This window comes from Marmota marmota, unplaced genomic scaffold (genome assembly GCF_001458135.2).
Source record: "Marmota marmota marmota unplaced genomic scaffold, marMar, whole genome shotgun sequence".
Classification (NCBI taxonomy): domain Eukaryota; kingdom Metazoa; phylum Chordata; class Mammalia; order Rodentia; family Sciuridae; genus Marmota; species Marmota marmota.
This window is the reverse complement of record NW_026000229.1, coordinates 43,696,978-43,720,087: the sequence shown is the minus strand read 5'-3', so window position 1 is coordinate 43,720,087 and position 23,110 is coordinate 43,696,978. Positions and strand designations below refer to the sequence as shown.

The 23,110-nt window shown below is 39.7% G+C and overlaps 1 protein-coding gene across 5 annotated transcripts in view; it reads left to right on the top strand.

Annotated features, from left to right (window-relative positions):
- The window catches only part of Fmn1 (formin 1), a 399,662-nt gene that overhangs the window by 26,082 nt on the left and 350,470 nt on the right, over nt 1-23,110 (top strand). For all 5 annotated transcript variants that reach the window (XR_007343831.1, XM_048793077.1, XM_015480855.2 and 2 more), the window contains exon 3: nt 7,410-9,413. Coding sequence is in view for 4 of the 5 variants with exons in the window: in XM_048793077.1 (XP_048649034.1) it covers nt 7,541-9,413 (1,873 nt within the window). In the remaining variant the exon portion in view is untranslated. The remainder of the gene's footprint in view (nt 1-7,409; nt 9,414-23,110) is intronic.

The following is a 23,110-nucleotide window of genomic DNA, read 5'->3' as shown; positions in this document are numbered from 1 at the left end:
CATATCTACTTCCTTTTTTCAAATTGTGGGGAAAAGATTTATTCTTCAGTGTGCTTAATGTATCTTACCCATATGATGATACAAATCAGGTAACAATGTGAACCCAGATGTGTTGAGTATCTCCAATTCCTAAATTCTCATGGAGATCAGATGGGAAACTGGTATTCATTTTTTTTCTTATGTGATGTTACTTTTGGGAGGTGAAGAAGACATGAAGAAAGGATTCCCTAAAGTCTTTGAGAGGCTCTTTAAGGTTCACAGCTTGTAACTGAGCAGGCTGTTTCCTAGATAAAAAAAAAAAAAGAACAAAAGAAAAAGAAGCCCTTTTTGTTCCCCTTTTATAGCTTTCTATGACTTTGGCTAAGTCTTTATTGACTAAAATAACCCTACTGACCAAAAGTTGACCTCTGTTTTTTAATAGAGATTTGCCAGTATAATGAGACCTAGCTGGAAGCATTGGTCATTTCATGGTCAAGTCAGTTTCAAAGGCAGGAGTATAGCATCTGCAGTGTAGACTGGTTTAATGCTTCCCTTCTTGTGACACTGTAAGAATGCCAAGAAAGTCATAGAGTCTGTAAGAAGAAAACAGAAATGATTGGAAGAATTATAAAGTTCCTTGATTTTAGTGCTTCCTATCTCATTCTATCTTCTCTCCTTAGTCCTAGTCTTTTGAAACAGACCTCTTTCTTGTCAAGACCAATTCTTCCCCATGTGTCCTTCGTCCCATGTCTTTTCCTTCCTCTGGGACCTACCTCTGTCTGTTGTCCCATATTTTTTTTCACCATCTTTCCCTTATGTCATCACTAATTTCCTTTTCAATAGCTCCTTCTCAACCTAAAAACATCCCACATCTTAAAACAGCAAAACAAAAATAAAGGCAAAGACAAAACCTTAATAGCTGTACCAGTGATTACTTGTATTTTCTCCTCTTAACCATCAGTCTTCTCTTTTGCTGTTTGCAATACGGTCGGGTGTTCTGTTGCTCTACTAAAATAACCACCTAAAACTCTGTTAATCTCTCCTATTTTCTTTCTCCACTTCTTTGCAGAATTTGATGTCCCTACTCCTCATTCTTGACTTCCTGTCCAAGCTCTTTTTATTCCAATCTGTTCTGACAGTACTGCCAAGTTAACCTCCCTGAAGTTCAGCATTGAATATACTTCTTCCCTGATCAGAACTCACAGTAGCTTCATGACTCACTTGTCTTTGAAGTTAGCATTAATTTCCCAACTTGGATTCGAATCTTTTACACCTCTTGCTATGGTTTGAATGTGTCCCCTAAGGTTCATATGTTGGAAACATTTCCCATTGCAAACATGTTTGGAGATGGGGCTTACAGGAGGTCTGTACATTGTGAGGGCTCCACCCTCCTGAGCAGATTAATGTTATTGCAGGAGTGGATTTGCTAATTGTGAGTGTCTGTTATAAAACCAAGTTTGGTCATGCACACTGTTGCCCTTCCACCTTCTGCCATGGGATGACGCACTAATAGAGTCCTTGCTGGATGTCAGAGCCATGTTCTTGGACTTCCCAGTCTCTAGAGCTGTGAGCTAATTATTTTCTTTCTTTATAAATCACCTCACCTCAGGTATTCTGTTATAACAGTACAAAATGAACTAAGACAATTCTAGTTTTTCCTTGACTAGTCTCTCTTGACACATATCTAAAACACAGAGAAAATTTTTGTCTTTGTAAAATTTTAGCTGATTTCTATATCTTATATAATGTTCCCTCTTCTTGGAGTTCCATTTTCTTAATCTCTACTTATCAAATCCTTCTAGCAAGGAATTATTTCAAATATTTTCTTCTACCTGAAGAATTATTCTGATCTTATAAACATGATGTAGTCAGATTTGTCCTTTGATATAGAATGGGTCTCTTTTGATTACAGAATGGTCTCTTTTTGCTTTATATTGTGATTTCCCTATTTTTTCTATTCCTACTCCTGCAGAATGTATGTTCGTTGAAGAAAAAAAAAATCCTCCAGGGAGAAAAGAGCCAGGAAACTTGCAGAACTTTTGTTTTTATATCACCTGTTTGAAAAACAGTAGCACAGTACTCCATCCCAGGGGATGAGTGGAAAGGAGATAGGCAGGTACCAACTTGCCCAAAATCATAAGAGAGGCAGAATTCAAAGGCATCTAGAACTAAGTAAGAGAGAGGAGGCAGTAATAACTGGTACCCAGAGAAAACAGCTGCAGCTGAAGGTAAGCTACCCAAAAAGAAGCTGTGATCTCCTTAGCAAAGACAGACCCTTAAAAGCTGTTAGATTATTACTCACATTTTCTTCATTTAACCATCAGCCTACTTTCTTATTCTTTGCAATCACACTTACAGCAGACTATATCCCAGGAAAAAGGAGGCTAGGGAGTAAAGATCCTGACCCCTTTTCCAGTCTGCCTTGCAATCCTGCTACTATTGTTTCTCAATGGCTAACCCAAGTAGCTGCCAGAGCACAGGAGAAATCATAGATTGAGTCCATAAAAGTCAGTCTTCTGGTGCTTAGAATTGTGTAAGGGGTAGAGCATAAATCTGGATGGACCAATGAGAAATTTCCAGTTCAATAATAGAACTTACAGATAACCTATCACAGCAGTATTGGGCTCCAGTGAAGTCACAGGGTATGACTACACCATGACCAGGCAAAAAAAAAAAAAAAAAAAAAAAACACTTTGCACTGGCCCTTTCAGACCAGAATCAATTAGGAAATCTACAGTTAGCAGACAGAATGACTGCAGCTAATTCTTGGATCTTACTTTAGACATATGTGAAATATATTATGAACCTTGGAGAGCATCTCCTAAAAGGCAGTCATTTCTCATTATGATGAGGCACAACAGATATTTCCATCTGGGTAGAGTGAAATAATCTACTTACTTATTGGAAAAAAGAGGCAAGGAATAAATCACTGCAGCGGTGTTGTCATAGAGAGAATAGCAGCCTGGAGTTTGCAAGAGGATGTGGAGACGTGGAGACTCCCTGGGATACAAAGTGCTTTTACATTGAGCAGTGCCAGCAAAGGTCACTTCCTAGGCTGAATTAAGATGTATAATTTAACACGTGGCGCCTGCAGAGCCACTGAATTTGAGTCAAAGCAGAATGAGGAAATGGTGCTTGAAATAGCCCTGTGAACACAGCATGGAACAGTAGTGCTGGTGTATTTAACACCACTCCACATTGCTTTCCTTGTTATTTTTTTTTTCCTCCTCCTAAGACTTGCAGTTCTTTTTCCCCTGGTTTCTCAGATGGAAAATACGTGTGATGACTAAGCTCTATACTCTGACATGCTAATGGATAGTCACAGTGAAAAGTTCCTCCTGCCTTAAAGCCTTCTTTTCATGTGGTAGGTCAGAGGGTGTAGATTGAAGTTCTTTTGCTCAGGGCAAATGTGTTTCTTCTTCAAAGAATGTGTTTTCTCAAGACAAATGTGTTTCTTCTTTTTGTTTGTTTGTTTGTTTTGTAGTTTCTTGATATCTAGTAGATCTCACTAAATAATATTTTGAATTATTAAGCTAGAAATTTAAAGATTGTATTTCTCATTCCACAAAGGGCAGGAGATCTGCAGGGAGAAAGTGGATGTGATGTTCTTCCAGATCCAGACTAGGCAGAGACGTTAGGGATAGAAGACTGATAGCTGACTGCTTTTCTTTCATAAAGAGAGGAATTTAGTTATTTTATGCTCCAGAGGCAGCTTTATAAATATTCTCTTATGGTAGTGGAGGTAGTGTGCACAACTATTTTGATAAAAATAAATTCTAATATGGAAGAGAGGGGATAAAAAATATGAAAAATGTCTATTTTACTTCTTTGCAATAATCTACCCTAAATTATTTGGACTTTGGATGTCCAAAATTGTAGCAAAACTCCTTTTAAAACTCATGCTAGGACCAGAAAATAGGGAAGAGTCCTTCTTTCATAAGTTGTCTCTAATATTTCATGTAGTAGCCAAATTCAGACAAATACATTCAGAGGAGAAACTCATTCTTTTCAAGTCACTGTACCTTATAAATTAAAATAATTCATTCTGCTTCCTAATTTCTGCCTTATAATGCAGATGTGATGTCTTTTGCTTTATTTATTTATTTATTTTTTTGTTAAATGACAAAGTCTAGAGTGAGAGGTACTAGGAGTACCTCCCTACTTTTTTATATGACCATTGGAATCTCAAGTATATCTTAAAGAAACATGAAGTACATCATGCACTTGGATTTGGACCTCTGGTACCTGGAAGAAGATTTCATCTTGGAAGTAGAGAACAACTTCTAAGATTATGTTTTTAAATTTCAGAATTCCAGAAATTGAGACCTTTTTATTTTTTAATTCAAGAGGAATTACTTTTACTGTACCTCCTGCCCCAAATCACATGGCCAAAAGTTAAGATCTGCTATCCCCAAATCACTGCTCTTATCTTCTGTACCCTATGGTTTGATCCCTAGCTGAATCATTATTACCTGCAAATACAACACCATGCTTGTGACTTCAACTATTTTTATACTATTGCCCTGCAAAGAAAATGTAGTAAAAGAAATTGTAGAAAGAAAATGAAATAGGTCTCTAATAAGGGGTGAATAGAAGAGGCTCAATCTAATAATAGGAAGAAAGACTTGCTTGATTGTGGATGTACTAAGTTACTATTTATTTAACACTGACTTTCAAGAGGGGGATTCTGGTCTTAGCTGGATACAGACTCACTGAAAGATTTTGAAGCTTGAGTTTGGAGACTTAAAGAAGAGCATAGTAAGAAGATGGACTATTGAACTAAGCTTCCTCCTTAGCTCCAGACATGAGCACTACAAATCTGGAAAGAGCACTCTGTGTTGAAATTTCTGGATGGATGAGGCAGTAGTGTGATGTGGTTTTGTTTATACTAATAGCTTCATGCTTTGCATTATGGATTTATTAGTATAAATCCATGTCATAATTCACTAAACCTTGACTTGAATTTTCCCAACTGTGAATAACATATGGAGTACTAATCATGAAGTTTTCTCCATTTATATAACCAAGACTCACAAAGACCAGGAGAAAAAAGTGCTCAACCCTACAATAGAGCAGCACATGTCTATAATCTTTCTAAAGGGCATGGCCTTTATGTGAGAGCCTCTCCGTCTTAATTTCTGAATCAGAATCTTCATTGGCCTCCACTTGGCAGTTTTTACTTCCAGACCCAGGACATTTTCAGTGCCCCTTTTTTCTAACTTTCATCATTTAAGGGATAACTTTAGGGAGCAATACAGGCATGCTGAGTCTCTCCAATAAATGTCAAAAGTGGGAAGAAGTGAGACAGTGCTGAAGCAATTATGTAACATCAAGTTAGCCAAATGAAAGAGCTCTTCTTCTCAAACTGCCTGGAAAAATCAATTCATTGGTAGAAGACAGAGGAGCCACATCACCCATGAAGCAATGGAGTGAGGAAGACCTCACTATGAAGCTTGTTTCTTCTGAGCCATATCCTTTCAGACAAGTTTCTGATCTCTTTTTTAAAAAATATTTATTTATTTATTTAGTTAGTTAGTTGTATTTGGACTACACACCTTTATTTTAGTTATTTTTATGTGGTGCTGAGGCTCAAACCCAATGCCTTGAACATGCTAGGCAAATGCTCTACCGCTGAGCCACGATCTCTCTTCATCTCAATGTTCTCATATGTGAAATAGAGCCTTGCTGACTAAGTAACAAAATAAAAGTGGATGTGTGTATATACTCAATACATAAGAATTCTCCCTCTTAGAAAACAGGCTTTCAGAACAAAGTTCTGATCCAATTTGAAATGATGGCACAAACTTTGTGCTGCTACTTAGTGCAGATTCTGAAAAAGTTTTCATTTCACTTTTCTCCCACATCACACACTTCTAATCCAGGGAATATGAGGAGGTAAGAAAAGATAGAGGAGAATTGTCCTTGAGAACAGAGGAAGCCATCCTGTTTTTCCACAGTTCAGAATCGAATAGTATTTCTTTTGCTTTCCTTCAATTTTTCTGAGAATTCACAAACTGAACTCTTCATACTTCATGCTTTACATCAGGCATAGTAGATATTGACAGCTCTGCTTTAATAACTGATGGCTGTAAATCACATAATAAAAGAACACCTCTCAAGTGAGTTCTTGGATATATATGGAGAGTTATTAGGTATCTATGCATGTGTGCATCTTTAGGACTCTCCTACAGTGAGCATTTTAGGATGGTTTTAAGAATATGACTAGTTGAATAAGAATCATCTCATATACAATTGTAACAAAAGCTGGCTTCCCATCTCTTCTGGATATCTTCTCTTCATGTCCCTTTAACCTTTTTTAAAGCTATGAATAATTAATATATAGTTATTCTGTTGTCATTCCTAGGGGGATTTCTTTTAAGTGAGGAAATTTTGATTATTGAGCATCTTATTTAAGAAATGAAGCATAGCAATATAAAACTCTAAGTCCCATGTCCAGGTGTTGGAATGCTGGTTATGGAAGCATTTATGAAAATGTTCAAGCCACCTGCAATACTTAAGTGACATCTGATGAAATGATTAAAAATTAATGTAGGCTGGGCACACTGGTGCACACGTATAATCCAAACAACTTGGAAGGCTGAGGCAGGAGGATTGCAAGTTAAAGGGTAGCCTCAGCAACTTAATGAGACCCTGTCTTAAAATAAAAAAAAATTAAAAGGGCTGGGGATATAGCTGAGTAGTAAAGCGCACTGGTTTCAATTCCCAGTACCAAAAGAAATAAACAAAAAATAACAACAAAAACAAAACAACAACAACAACAAAAAAAACATATCAGGGCCAGAGGTATTTTTCTCTGCCATTCTACTTGGCCTCAAATAGGCAAGAAGTAAGAAAAACAAAACACAACAACAATAAAAAGACCAAGAAAATTTGATCAAACCTCCTGAGTGATTTCTTTAAATTTCAATCTTTTAAATTTAAATTTTCACCTCTAACTTCAAAATTTTGGTGTAAAATCTTTCTCTCTTATTGTGCTTTAAGTTAAAAGATGCTTCTTGGAGGGTTACAAAGGCTTCTTTGCACAATATTCCAAGCACGAGTCATTAAAACAGTTGTTTTCTAAGCATCTCAAAGGCCTCTTTCCTCAGAGTTTCTGGGAGGTTTGATAGCTCTAATGCAGCCTGGAGAATTTGAGAGATCTGCTACACAGTGAGTCCCCACATGGGGCAGGGGGACTTTTGACTTGGGGCTAAAATTGGAGCACTCTGCCATCTCTCAGTTGTGAAAAAGCTCCACTGGCCAAGGTAGGGAGCAGGCAGAGGCTGTTGTCAGGCTGTTGGCAGACGCCTTGAATTGGTTGAGGTCAGCCTGAGAGGAAGGGTAAGCGGTGGTTGTGCTTAGATTTATGCTGGCGTGTGATTTGTGCACTCTGTTAGACAAGCTGCTTTCTTCCCCTGTTCCTCTAACAGGCGGTCTCGTTGCTGGAGATGACTGTCAGCTGCCTTCTCTGCGTAGCCACCATCACATGCCTCACCACTGGAGCCTGGGAAGCCTGACCACAGACCAGCATCTCCAAGGCATGAATAATTAGGTAGGCATAATGGAAGGTACTTGCTGCACACTCCAATTGCGCAAGCCCATTACTGAACTGTGCTACATCAGCTTCTATCTTCCAAGAGGGGATATCAGAGGTTTTTCATACAAGGGCACTGTAACTCTAGACAGAGCCAGTAAAGGTTTTCAAAACTGCTACCAAGTCAGGGAGGGGCCAGACATCATCAGCCTCAGCCAGCAGCCCAATGAACATCCCGGCGACATATTTTTCAAGCAGACTCCTACGAAAGACATCCTAACTGAGCTGTACAAACTGACAGCAGAGAGGGAGAGACTGCTGGCCAATCTGCTGAGCTCAGACCACATCCTGGGCATTTCCTCGGGGAACCAGGAGGGGAAACTGCTGGAGCTGTCGGTGAGCCTGGTCCAGGAGGACGACTGTTTCCCAAGTGCCGGAGACTGGTCGGGGGAGCAGCCTGTGGGCCCTCTCAGTAAGAGAAGCACCCATGGGAACAAACAGCCCCTGAGGTTTGGTGGGTGGAGAGAGAGCCTTGAGGCACTCCCACAGAAGAGAACAAGAAGGAAAGGGCGTGGAGGCCGGGAACCAGCCCCCTGGATGGGGAAAGACCAGATCTGTTCCAGCAACTCCTTTCCTCTTTCTCCAGCCAGGCCTAATCTTCAGCTCCTAGAGGAAAGAGGAAACTTGGTCCCAAATAGGGCACTTACATCCTCCCTGCAGAGGAGAGAGCGCTGCCCTGCAGATATCCCCAGGACACCGGACTCAGACCTTGGCATCGAGACCTCTGGGACAGTCTCAGAGGCCGCTGGGCTTGGAAGAAGAGCACTGCCCCCTGACAGCAGCTCCACAGAGGCAGGGAATGGTGGCACTGGAGGCCCACTGAGCAGTCCTGGTGGGCTGGAGCGTCAGCAAACAGGTCTGCCTGAAAATCTGGACGCTGAGAAATGTCCAGAGGCAGAGGTGGGAAGAATGGGGAAATCGGCTGGGCGAACTCGTAGGATGAAACCTGTTTCCAAAGTAGTGGCCAAAGTCCAGGATCTGTCCTCCCAGGTGCAAAGAGTAGTTAAAAAGGATCCTGAGGCCGAGGAAAGCATTGGCATTTGCCCAGAGGCACAGGCTGAGTTCATATCCAAAGCAGACTTGCTCAAGCTCCCAGGACCTGAGGCTGGGGCTCCTGGTTCCAGGTGGTGGGGTGAAGTGCAGCAAGGGGACAGGTCATCCCAGTCATTGGCCAGAGAAACAGCATCCATTTCTAGTTCCCTAGCCAGTGCTGAGGGGGCTGTGAACAAGGTCCTCCTGAAGGTGATAGAGAGTGAGAAGTTAGATGAGGCCACTGAGGGGAAAAGATTGGGCTTCCCCCTCAACACAAGGACCACCTCCACCCTCCCAGAAACCAGAAGCAAAAGGAGGGCTGGGCTATCTCAGAGGGGCCGCAGATCCTTGCTTCTGGATCCACAGCGTGCTGTAGGTCCTGACTCCTCCCAACCCAGACACGTTGATAGGAGGCCATCCCCCCCAGCACCAGCCGCTCTTGGTATGGTATTTAATAATTCATCCCCTCAGTCTAGCGCATGCAAACGGACATCACCTGTTCCCTCGCCTTTACCTCCAAGGCGCACCAGCCCCCAGCAGCACCACAGGATCCTCCGGCTTCCTCCACTGCCTGGAGAGAGGGAAGCTGCTCTTAATGACTCTCCTGATAGAAAGAGCTGTGTCTTCTCTGTGTCCGCCTCTGCCGATACCTTGGAGTCACCCTCCTCTGCTAAGGTCACGGAGACCAAAGGAGCCAGCCCAACCTCCTTCAGAACAGGCCCATCTCCCTTGGTGCCTGGGGAACCTCCGGAAAAAAGCTGGGGGCCAGGCAAGACCACAGCTCAGGCCCAGCAGCAGTCACCTCCAGGTCAGTCCTGTTTAAGATATCTAGACCAATCTTTGAGCAACTCAGGAACTATCAGTCTACTTGTGTCATTCAGAGATTGACCAATTGACAACAGACCAGAATTCCTGGGCCTGTTACTTTGTCTGGTAGCAAGAGAACTGGGAGTTTGTACAGGGTTGTGTGGAGAGGGTGAAGGTGGTGTTGACTTAGGGACTAAAAGGTGTAGTTGTTTCCAGAAGCAATGCTGTATACATGCTTTGTGCTTATTATTTATTTATTTGTTTGTTTGCTTATTTATTTATTTATGGCACACTCTAAAGTTGCCTCCATGGTTACTTAACACAGGGGCTCCAGGAAACAGGAACAGGCAGAGAGAAGGAGTAACTTGTCCCTGCCCTAGATGCTAACTCTGGGTAATTGGCCCCTTGACCTAATTCTGACACTCAATCTGCTACAGTCGTTCTAGGGATTCACTAAGAAGAAGCACAAAAGCAGGCTGTGTTGTTGCTCATCTGTCTATAGTTAGGGGGTTGCTTTTTGCTTGCTTGTATTTAATCACTGTTATAAGTGCCATCATGTATGACAAAAATCATTTTTACCAGAAGGGAAGAATTCAGTCTAATTTCAAGAAACTTGGTTCCAATTTTTGTTGTTCTTGTTGTTTTTTGCTTAATTCCATAAACAAGCACAAAGTAACTGCTTATTCTAAAGTTGTTTTATTTATGGGTTACTGCTATGACTAGGGTGATATTATTTCTCATGCAAAGGGTACTAAAGAGCTCTTCTGACTTTTGTGCTTAATGTGATTTAAAATGTTACATGAAAGCAGTTTGGGGAGTTTAGTAAGAGGTGCCACTCCTCTACTCATTACATTTTCTAAGCTAACGTGGCTGATGCTCAGGTTCTCTGTGCCATTGTGTGGGTAATATGTTCTTTTCCAGCATCCTCTAACAGCATATGGTGAATGTCTTTGTTTAAGGAATAGCTTGTAATATGATATATGATCTTTTAAAGGTTAGAGAAAATTCTCCTGCAATTTTTTAGATACAATATCTATCTAGGAAAGAGGAGTTTCAAAAGCTTTCTATTTATTTTGAACTGGTTACATATTATAAATCTCCAAATCACTGATGGGGGGGGTTCTTTAAAAATGTGATAAATACTTTTTCTCCTATTTTTATAATATATTGACCTTAGTTCGGTAATACTTGCTAATTTCATAATACAACCAGTCTGCATAGAACTGTAAATTTTATATCATATATCATAGAATCTAAGTGACAAAATTATTTCTTCCCGTGAATGTTGAAGACTTGGAAATACTTGGCAGGGAAGAACACTGTAGAGGTGAATGGGAGACTCCTGGAGTCATGGTGTAGAACAGCTGCCATAACCCCAAAAGGTCTTTTTTAGAAATCACATTGAATTCTAGGATCGTGTGTGCTTCTCATCCAGAAACTGCATTAAATACATTGATGTTCAGTAAACCTTTTTATTCCCCTTTGATTTAGGATTATTATTTCATTACCCTTTTTAATATAGAAGTACTATATAAGCTCCATTGTATATGGGTTAAAGTCCATCATATGGAGGCACACAGAGGACATTCAGGTTCTGTTGGTGACCAGTGGTGAACCCCCTGAGGGACAAGTTGAGTGGATAGTCACACCTTCCTGAGGCCTCTCCTGAGGCCTCTCCCTGCAGTTATTCATGGCAGGCCCCTTTGCTTTGGCCCCAGCCTTCCTTTGGGATCTTCAGTAGCAATTTTATCAGTCATAAGGATCGTGGGGTTTCCTTGCCAGGGAGACTTCCTGTGCTCCTAACCTTAAGAAAAGAGAATTTGAAAAGGGAAAGAAGAATAAGAGTGAAACACACCTTTACTTATTTATTTACTTACTTATTTTTGTGGTGCTGGGGATTGAACCCAGGGCCTTTTACATATGAGGCAAGCACTCTACCAACTATATCCCCAGCCATCTACTTTTTTTTTTTTCCCCAGTGAAAATAGCTTCTTTTTATGTGAATATCTTCCCCTGGGACACCCAGACAGATGCTTTCTCTTATTGACCCATCTTTGAAAGGCATGGAGGAAGGAGAGCTTGAGATAGTATCTTTGATCTTTAGCATGCATTCTTGTCCCCTTTCCTCTTTTTTACCTTCCCTTTCTTGTGTCTAGGAGCCTTCTTCTATTCTAGACCCTGCTGTCACTTCCTATAGCTGGTGGGTTCAGGCAGGAAGAAATCTCCTGCTTCTAGCTGCCTTTGTCTTTCACTCCATTTCTCCTCCTGCTCAGTCCCAGGGGAGGCCTCAGACAGTAGCCTGCAGCCCAGAAGGGAGTGTAACTCATTTACGGATCACCATGCAAGGGCCCTTTGTCTGGAGCCAACTCCTGCCTTTCTCCCATGTTAGCTATTAACTGGATTGAGTTTATGGTCTGTGGACATTTATTTCCTGTGGAAATAACATCTAGGTATTTTATACAAGTAATGCCAGTGAGATTATCGAAAGCTCTCATTAACTGCTCAAGTAAGAGATTAAGTCTGGCAAAAGTAATCAGATCTGTTTCCAGTTGGAAGACTCTAGTGTTACAGGCAAGGAGTAGTTCCTACCCAAGAGGGCAATGTACTTCTCCCAAGACCAAGCAGTAAAGGCAACGTCATTGCTTCCTGTGCAGGAAATAGCATAAATGTGTCCCAAAGAAGCTACCTTCTATTTATTGGTTTTGTAATTTTTCTAACTCTTCATTCTATGAGCTACACACAGAATTTCTTATCTGGTAGTAATGTGAGAATATGGTGATAACTGAGACTAACTATAAATGGTGATCAGATACATCTTCTCATGGCTACACCACTTCTTCCATACTTGGAATTGGTTTTATAGTATTTTGATTTGGTGATGGAGACAAAGGTAAAATGTTCCAAAGCTTTTGTGAAATGTGAAGTTTCCTCAAACCTTGAGGGATTTTAATAGTGATGGCCTGCCCTGCCTAGCAGTGTCCTTGGGGGTTGGTGCTGGGATTTCTTTTTTGGTTTGCTGCTTTTATTTATCTTTGATCTGAAATAAAATCTTTTAATGCCTGGTGTGGTGGCACATGCCTGTAATCTCAGCAGTTCAGGAGGCTGAGACAGGAGAATCGTGAGTTCAAAGCCAGCCTCAGCAATGGCGAGGCACTTAGCAACTCAGTGATACCCTGTCTCTAAATAAAATACAAAATAGGGCTGGGGATGTGGCTTAGTGGTTAAGTCCCCTCAGTTCAATCCCCCCCAAAAAAACAACCTTTTAATGCCACGAAAATCACATGAAAGTTGGCTCACTGTACTTGGGAGATGCCCTGTGCTCTTCAGCTGTCTTGTGATCTTTTTCCTTTGATTGAAGTCACTGAGGTGGTGAGGCAAGCACATGCCCCAGGCATAGTTCTTCTTGATATTGAGGATCATTTGACTAATTCTCATGCTCATCAAAAGATGCCAATTGATGCCAACTAATTAAGGGTTGAGAGACATGAATGTAATATTTTATTGTATCTAATGCTTCTGTCAAAGCTTTGATTTCTCTCTGGACACACATGGGAAGAAGATATAAATACTTCTTTGGGAATTCTTCCCATGTAAACTTTGAGGCTTGCTGCAATTCTGATCAAATATAAAGAAACTTCACAATGTTAATGAGTATATGCAGCCACTTAAATGAATTCAAATAGTAGGTGGTAAATGGTAATTATTAAGAGGGAAAATAAGACTCAAAATTGATATATCATATTCAGTCTATAAAATGAATTTAAGAATTAAATTGATAGGATATGTAAAGGGGTTATAACTGAAACTACATGTTACAATGACACGGTGAGTTTAGCTGAGTTGCTATACTAGTAAGAATATATGGTGGGGGTGGGGTTGTGGCTCAGCGGTAGAGCACTCACTTAGCATGTGCAAGGCACTGATTTTGGTCCTCAGCACCACATAAAAATAAAATAAAGGTATTGTGTCCAACTACAACAACAACAACAACAACAAAATACATGGGTTAGGGAGTTTATTGTAGCATTGTTTGTATTGTCAAAAACAGCTGGAAAAAATGAATGTTCACCAGTAGAGAAATGGTTAAATAAGTTATAGTTCATTTATGGTTTGTAATATGATGACATTATTACATCATATGGAGTATTGATCTAGATTTATGTCTATTAAGTTGCAAAATATTTTTTAGCATTTTTAAATTTTAGTGAAACAAGTATCAATTCTTCCCACAATGAACACAGATGTTTAGTATGCATTTGAATATCATGGATATGGGTGTGGAAAAAGACTGACCAGGTAGAGCACCTTATCAGACAGTCAGGCAGGTGGAAGTGGGGAATAAGGTGAATGGGAAGGGGCACAAACACTGGGGGAGAATGTGGGCTTTTTTACCTTGCATGTTTTTACATTGTTTCTCTGGATGTGATGAATATGTCACTTTTAGAATATTTGAAGAGTGATTTTAACCACTTCAGCATTGAGAATACAGCCTTGTCACAAGGGGAAATGTAGGTGGCTAGAGAGCTTTAAAGCAATACCCCAAAGAAAGCTGATTGGTAGCAGGGTTAGATGAGGATAGAGAAAAATCCAGAAGCCAACAAAAGGTGGCAATTCAGAATGGTTCCTGGATTCTACAGACACACCCAGGCCTGAAGGAGCAAGGGAAGATATGGTTACTGGAACCCAGGGAGCGGGGTTAGGAGAAGACCATCTGGCAGCAGCAGTGGTTTGTGGTAGAGCCACCCAGCAGAGAGGAAGCTGTGGGATAAATATAGTGGCCTTGCTCTCCTCTGAACTTCTGCTCTTGTCTCCTCTAACAGAACCTACCACAAGACTAAGTTGAAAGGAAAGTGAGGAACTAGGAGAGGAGAAATGAAAGACAGAGACCAGGCAGAGAGTTTATTTGTCAGAGCTGACAAAGGCACATCTCTGCATAGATGGAGAGAGGCAAAACAGGCTTGGTGTTCGGGACTTTCATGGAACAGGCTCAGGGATTAGAGCCGGGCAGGTTCTCATGTGGGAGGTTAAGGGTGGGGTTGCCATGGGCAAGAGGTGCAATTTATACAGTTGAGGGGGAGAAATAAAAAAATGTCCATGCACTTCTGTCCTTTTCAATGCTTTATTCACTCAAATCACTCAATACAATTTCACTCTATAGGTTCTTAATCAAGAAAACGACAATCCTAAATGCAAGGCACTGCAGTAGACAATCCTAGATTAATTCACAGCAAATAATTCTAGATTAATTAATTTTAAGCACTGCAAACATACTTAATCATGACAGGCTAATGACAGACATTCCCTCTGCGTGCTAAGTTCAAGAGTCGGATTAAAAGTCTCAAGCCTTAGGCTCTAAGTGCAGCAGATGCACACTCACTCAGACTATGGTGATTAGCTCTGGAACCAAGGTAGGCTTCTCCTGAGGTGGAGTTGATGGCTGGCTGAAGAGGCAGGCGGTCCTAGGGAGAAGTTGCAGCTCTCACAGGGTCAAGATGTGGCTGTAGAGTTTGAAAGCAGTGAGAACAACCCAGAGCTTCAGACAGATGAGAAGAGTGGACTGTCAGTCCAGGTCCTTATCAGGCTCTCAGGCTTGTGTGCATCAGTGTTGGCTGGCTGAATATCTGTTCATTTGCTCTATTATTTATACTAAATTTTGGGGCTTTGACCCCCCTTTCAATCCTTATCAGCTACCACCTGATTCTCAGTGACATCATTTACCCTCGGGCTAAAACATCTGGTCTGGTGGTCCCCACCCTGATCTTTTTGCCTTTCCCTCTTATCAGGCAGGACAGTCTGCCAGAGGCTTCACTCTGAGTTTATCAGGGTGGGGGGAAGTGACTTGTTTGTGTCTGAGGGCCATACTGGAGGGCTGCATTAGGCATGCCTAGTGAGACTTCAGGTTTCAAACTGGAGTTTTTAAAATGGAGTTGCTTAGGCTCAGGCCTAAGACCGTCCTCACTATGAGGGAGTGGTGATACTCCCTTGGTGTGGGGGGTGGAGAATATGAGAGGTGAAGGTTTGGGTTGGTATGAGGGAGTGGTGAACCCTTCTCAGAAACGGCCCTTGGGTGGGAAAACAAAATTTTTCTTAAAATGGTGGCTGTCACTTGAGATGGCCATCCAGATGCTAAGCAAGGACTTTACGTAAGTGTAAGGGAGCCTGCTGCTGGATGTGGTTTTCAAGGTCAATCTTCCAGGGCCAAGAGCAGGTGGGAAGAGTTGAGAGTGGATCTTGATGGCAGATGAGAGACTGGATGATGCAAATGAATTGAGTGAGCCATGAAGACCAAGATAGAACTGGCCTCTAATTCCCATTATGGGGGCTATTTCCGGATAATCATCTGCAAGAGGCTGAAGATGAGAAAGTGATGGGGAAGTGGAAATAGTGGCTACAGTTTTCCCCCAACTACTAGTGAGTGGATACTGAAATAAAGAAAGATACTTTAGATGAACTACACCGAGTAAAGAAGAATGTGTGTTTATGTGATGTAAGTTTTGTTCTGAAGCAATGACTATCTTGATACTAGGTGATTACTGTAATTTTTACATCTTTTTCATATCACCTTCTACCTCTAAATTTAGTCAGGTTGACTCTTTCATTAATTGTCAAAAGTTCATACATAGAGGAAGTGAATGAATTAGAATGCCAGGTGATATAGCTTTCAGTCTATAGATTCAGGGAAAAAATTTCAGTTTTTAAAAAAACAAAGCTTTTATACATATCAATAATATCACATTGTGACTGCTTGGTTTTTGTGGAAAATACAAAGAAGATTTAAAAATATCTTCCCCAGAAATCTCAAATTAAGAATAGCTAATTAGCATATGAAACAGGAAATACATTTTCTACCAATGAACAATTTGAATTTGAAGTCAGTTTTCCTATAAAATAATTTATTTCCTATAAAATAAATTATTTCTCTCATTCAACCTTTGTTTTTTAAAGGCAAATATGTTTCAAAGGCCAGGACTGTGGCCAAGATCTAATGTTTAAAAATCCTAAACCAGCTTTACACCTGTGACTTTTTCTTCCCCATTAAGGTTAAATTGTGCTTTGAGAGTGACACCTTCTACCAAATTTTTATTTGTCTCTTTTCTATTCTTAGATCCAGAGCACAAGATTTAAAAGTAGGGCGACAGTTTGTGGTCTTAGGCTATGTGTAGCCATCTAAAGTGATTCCAAAGAGGGTACAGAAGTGGCAGAGTTAACACCATGATTAGAAGGAAGAGTCAATGAAAAATCTAAAAGAGAAAATCACATTTAAAAGAATAGATATTAAATTTTGCAGGAAGTTTTTGGATATGTTTATTTATATAACTCAACCATTCTACCTTATGATATCATCGATTGGGACATTAAAAAATTACAAGCCTTTGCAAGCGTAATCAGATTACAAGCATTTTATAAAATTGATAAAACAAAGTAGCGAGTATTGAAAGTGTGTTTTTTGTTGTGTTAATTATGGGCTCTGGGAGAGAGTGCTTTTTGAAAACAGTCAATATCACTCTGAGTCTATCCTCTTCCTGTTGATAACTGTTATCAGGAAATAACTTTTTCCACCTATCTTATTTCATCTAGTTTTTCATCACTTATGTGCATAATAACTTCTGTTAGATAATTCTTAAGTGGAAATCAAATCATAGTTAATGCACATGGGCTGTGATATCAGACCTTACCATTTGCCTAGAGTTCCTCTATGTGACCCAGTGGCTCAACCTTCTGTCATAGCATGTTTCTTTTTTTACTCTCCCAGAGGTGCTAGGAGGGTATTTTTCATGGTTATGGATTTTTCCAGTACATTGAACCTGATGCTTTCTATGGCTCCCAGAGCCTTACAGGAAAGTATTTGAAACTGGGTGAAAATTGGAATTCAGGCATAGATAGGATACAGAAAGATTTGAAGGATGTTGGGCAAGAGGGTGAAATATCAATGCCTGAGATCAAGTACCAAGAAAAAAAGTCTGGGTCAAGATGTCTGTGCACAAATATTCCGTAATTGTCCTAGGAGTGCCCCTGTGTGCTCATGAGAGGGGACGTTGGCATGAAGGGAAGAAATGATTTTGTCATTAGCAGTCCAATGGCTTGCAGTTTGAAAAAAATGTTGAAGACAAACAGAACCTTTCCTGTGGGCCAGAAGGACAGGCCCAGACTCAGCAGTCTGAAGGAGGTTGTTAGCAACCCAAGGACAGCAGAGTGCCTGAGCAACAGAACAGAGGGGCAACAAGGGCAGCAGGCCTCAGACCCAAGAACCCATGAGACCCCTGGAGATCCCTGGGGAGGAGAAGCCTGAGAAACAACTGGCCTTCTTGCTAGCAAGGGAATGAGGGCTTCACACATTGTGATTCAGACTTTTGTAATTTGTGTAACATAATTTTATTCACAGGAAGGCAAGTTTCACATGTTTTGGGGCGATCCAGGTTTCACATGTTTTTCCTAAAACATTAATGATATTGTTTTGTTTTTTTTTAAACCTAGTTTAAAGTTTTTGAGTTTAAATTTTGTGTTTGGAGAAATAGCCCTAAATCATCCTATGACTGAGGAGAAAGTTGGTGATTTCCAGGTTAGCCCAGAAGAATTGTGGAGAGTGAATAATATGTGCAGCTTGAGCTGCAGCTAGTCTCTCCAGGATTCAGAATTGTCTGGGCATGTCTGGATAATTAGCTGGCTGGGTCTGAACAGAATCTCCTGCTTAGTGCCTGGAGGATCATCACAGGACAGAGCTCATCCTAAGGAAGACAAGGATTTGAGGTACATAGGAGGATACTGGCTTAAGCAGTGAGGGACAACTCTGAAAATAGCATGACACACATCCCCCTGATCATCCACTGACCCAGCTCCGTGGACCCACACCTGGATCTTAGGGAGAGAAAACTGCAAAACAAAAACAGAAACAAAAGCTAAAGCAGTGCCAAATTTTCAAGACTAGTGTTGCTAAAAATTCTTTAAGACATTGAAGGCAAGATCTGCATAACAGAATGAACAATAGGGACTCTGTGGATGCAGAGTCCCTATTCCAGCATCTTTGGAAGCAGTTTGACAAGGTATGATTTGGTAGAGTGAATTAGATTTGATCTTTTCTTAAGGAAAAATGGGAGGGGTGGGTAGTTGTGCCTTGGCCAGTGAATTTGGCACCTGTGAATATGGCAACCCTGGTGCCAATTTTGGCAGCATCAAGAGGCATCTTAAGTAGCCAGAGCAAAAAAGGACAGTGGTGATGAGGGGTGGGGGGATTGAGTGATTTCTGGAAGGATTTGGGAGAAATTGGTGTGGGGGGAGGGTATCACCAAAATTCGTGGAGTCAGCAAAATACTAATTTTGCATCTCACTGTTACTCCAACCAGTTGTTGGAAGGAATAATATCAAATTCATAGGGGTCCTATGAGAATCGAATGCAAAAATCTTAGTGAATGTATTTCAGATAGCACAAGAAAAAATACCTTATTTATATTCACTGATGGTTATTGCCTCAGAGGGCCAAAAAGGATTTTAATAACCCACTTTTGGGGGGAGTGTTTTTCAGAGATAAAATGGTACTACAAATAATATAGTTCACAACCAGTTATTTCATGTGAATTTTTCAATTTTCTGTTGACTAAAATTGCCACCTTTGCTTCTGTTTATTGAAGCACTTATACAGCATGTTTATTGGTCTTATTATTTTGTAGATTAATATTGCATATCCTAAGTAATTTGTATTAAAAAAAAAAACTTGAGCAAAAGGGACATGTCTGATACCTCTGATGCACTCACCACAGAGTCTAGTTTATAATGGTCCACTCAGTAGATTTTTAATTTAATTGGGGCTTCAAAATTTTGATTGAATTAAATCACAGAGGGTATCTGATTTAAAAAGTATCTTTTCAATAGGAAACCCCAAATTAAAGGATGAAAGTGTAAAAGAAAACAGAGCTTTCCTTTTCTCATACCAATAATTTCTGAATCATATTTTCCCTCTACAAAATTTTCTCAATTTCTGCCAATAATAGTAAACTTGTTCCTCTTGATTTCCATATCATTCTTTTTCTCATCAAGGCAATAGGTTTTGGACCTCAGTTATCCATATTTTATAACAAGTGTGTGTGTGTGTGTGTGTGTGTGTGTGTGTGTGTGTGTGTTTACAACATTCTCATTGTCTTTTTTTTTAAATTCAGGACCTATCTTGTGCGATCCTTAAAGAGTCGGTCAATAGGTACTGATTTGAAAAAAAATTTTGTGATTGTTGAATTTAATTAGAAACAAACTTCAACCTTTACCATGACTAGCAGTGACTATGAATGACAAATTGTCCTTATAAAGTATTTAGACTGGGTTTGGTGGCAATCACTTGTAATCCCAGGAGGATTAAAAGTTTGAGACCAGCTTGAGCAATTTAATGGGACCTGTCTTAAGATAAAAAATGGAAAAGACCAAGGGTGTAGTTCAGTGGTGGAGTGCTTGCTTAGCATGCACAAGACCCTGGATTAATCCCCAATACTGTGAAAGAATCCCATCAAAATGGTTGGAAGTTCCTTCAGCTGATATACTACCAGAGGAACAAATTGGTTTTGCTCTTGCCCTGTTCTTTGTGTCCCATGATCACTTGGAACACGTTCTGCTGGTGATTGAACATATTAGAACTGAAACTGATTTTGTTTTTTAAATTTTCTAACACGTTCTCAAAAACAACACTGATGTCACATATATCTGGAATCAGTTTCAGTCACTGACACTTGGCACATACACAGTGTTTTACTGAATAAATGAATGAATGCGTGAATAAGTAGATGGATGAAGGGGGAGAGAACTTATCTATTAATAAGAGGGACAAAGTTTTCCCATTAATCCTAGGTAAAACAGGATGAAACTGATTTCATGACATTTTTATATAATTACTATCAATGTTAGATGGTGTTCCTAATTCTGTTTTGGTAGATTATGCCTTTTGGGTTTTTAAGTAACCTTAAAACTATTCATCCCTGCATGGGTTTTGGAATCCAAATGTACTCAGAAGATGGGAATGAAACGAAACAAAATTTGGGTACTCAAAGACAAGTCTTTTTGTGAAGAAGAACAGTGACAACAAAAGACTCTGTTCTTTTTATTGGAATAATTTGACAACACAATTACCTTTATCAGAACAAATATTACTACATTTTAAAATGGGACTGCACTTCATGTAAAAGCCAGTCACTGAGGGGCAGCCAAATGATCAAACTTGGAATAGAAACTGGGGGCGGCTTAACGTTTCATGTAATTCAATTGGTCACAGATTAACTGTGCTGTATTATGCATGATCAAAGGCCAGCACATTTGCACTGAGGTATACTTTATGACCCAACACATTGGTGAACTAGAAGGCTGGGCAGGCACCTGTAAGTCTTCTAGGCTGTGATTCAGGGGTTCTTACTGGGTGTCTCATGCATACTGTTCAAGTTTACCTTCTATGTAAAAACACTGTGCTAAAAACTTGTGTACGATGCAAATTAAGTTATGGCCATGTGATTGATTTCCAAAAGCTATGCACAAAATTCATTCTAAGTCATTTTATTAATTTGCCTATAAAGCTGCTGTTATTAACTAGAAGAGCAGGATCTGTACATAATGGGTTATGGGCAAGTTTCCAAGAGTGGATGCAGAAGCCAAGGCTAGTAAAGGTGTGGGTAGATGTGGACAATGGTATGAGAATTTGGGGCCCTGGGCTGGTGGAGCAGGGTGAAAGCCCCATGGGCCATGCTTACATCTGCAAGATTCCTTCACTTTTGCCAGATGATGTAACCTAATCACAGAAGTGATAGGCCATCATTTTTACAGGTCCTTTGCTCACTCAAAGAGAGGATTATTCTGAGGATGTACACCAAGGGAGAGAAACTCTAGGGCTTATCTTAGAAGTCTGCCTACCACAGAAGGCTTCCATTGTCTGGAACTGTCCATTCCCTTTCTGGTCTTGTTTTCTGCCTCCACTATGAGAACCCTGTCCCTACAACTTTCCCTAATATAAGAACCTATATCCTAATAGATTGCCCTCTAGTTTTGGATCATACCAGTCAGAGTATAAGGGTGTGAAAGTGTACTACAGTTGGGCATTTTAGTGTCAAATCCCAGATCTAACTACCAATCAGAGATGACAACTGCTTCTTAACACATAGACAGAAGTGATAATAAATGAGTATTTTATATATATAATATGGGTACTCAAAGACAAGTCTTTCTGTGAACAAGAACAGTGACAACAAAAGACCCTGTTCTTTTTATTGGAATAATTTGACAACATAATCACCTTTATCAGAACAAATAGATGAATACTATATATATAATAAATAAAATATTGTATACACTATATATATGTAATTCTCCAAAACTATTTACATATTATTTTTAGCAAAAACTCTTTAAGTGCTTTTATTCATATATTATTTCCCTACATGGGGTAACCTAATAAATTCCTATGCATCTTTCAAAACCCATTCTGACCTTGGTTATTCAAAATCTTTATCTTTGCACAATGTTGGGAATCTAGGGGAACGATATAGGGAGGGAACTATATTTAAAACTTTCTTATAAGTCTAGAATCACTTCAATATAAAAAGATTTTTAAAAATCCCAAATGTTATCTTCATTATAAAGCTCTCTGATTTTCCTCATAGAATGAAGACTGTTTCCTCTGTATCTACATGGAACTTTATACATGATGCTTATTGATGCTTATTGAATAGCATCATAACTACCTATTTATATACCTGTTTAGGATTTGAATCCATGGAAGCAGACTAGACTTCATTCATCTCTGTATCTCCTATGTACATAATATCACTATTTAACACAGTTTATGGCATGTACCACATAAAAGCTGGCTTGATAATTATGAAATTAATGTTTTTTGTTTATTGTACATACCTATTGTGATTATAGGTAATTCTAACTTACGGGAGTGAACATGGTGGAGAACAGTGGTTATCAAAGTGTGGTCCCTGGAAAGCAACATTACTAGAAAACTGGAAACTTGTCAAAATGCTGTTTATTGGGCTCTGTTCCCCTAGACCTATTGAATTAGAAATTTAGGGGGGTGCAGGCAGAGCAGTATGTATTTAACTACTTTAGTGGAGACTAACATAAAAACATTACACTAACATATAGCTATGTCAAATGAACTTAAAATATTTTAAGCTCAAATATTTTATTAGAAGTAAATTGTAAAGATGAGTTATCCTTGATAAATAGTTAATTAAGTCAGAATAAAATTTAAATAATTTTAATACTTATTGTAGACATCAGATTTAGGGACCTATACACTCGTGAACATAAGTAAGCTTTTTATAATTTTTCCATTAGCTTTATGCCAACCAATTCTTTTTTTTTTTAATTTTTTATTGTTGGCTGTTCAAAACATTACATAATTCTTGATATATCATATTTCACACTTTGATTCAAGTGGGTTATGAGCTCCCATTTTTACCCCAAATACAAATTGCAGAATCACATCAGTTACACATCCATTGATTTACATATTGCCATACTAGTGTCTGCTGTGTTCTGCTGCCTTTCCTATCCTCTACTATCCCCCCTCCCCTCCCCTCCCCTCGCCTCTTCTCTCTCTGCCCCCTCTACTGACATTCATTTGTCCCCCTTGTATTATTTTTCCCTTTCCCCTCACTTCCTCTTGTATCTACTTTTGTATAACTCTGAGGGTCTCCTTCCATTTCCATGCAATTTCCCTTCTCT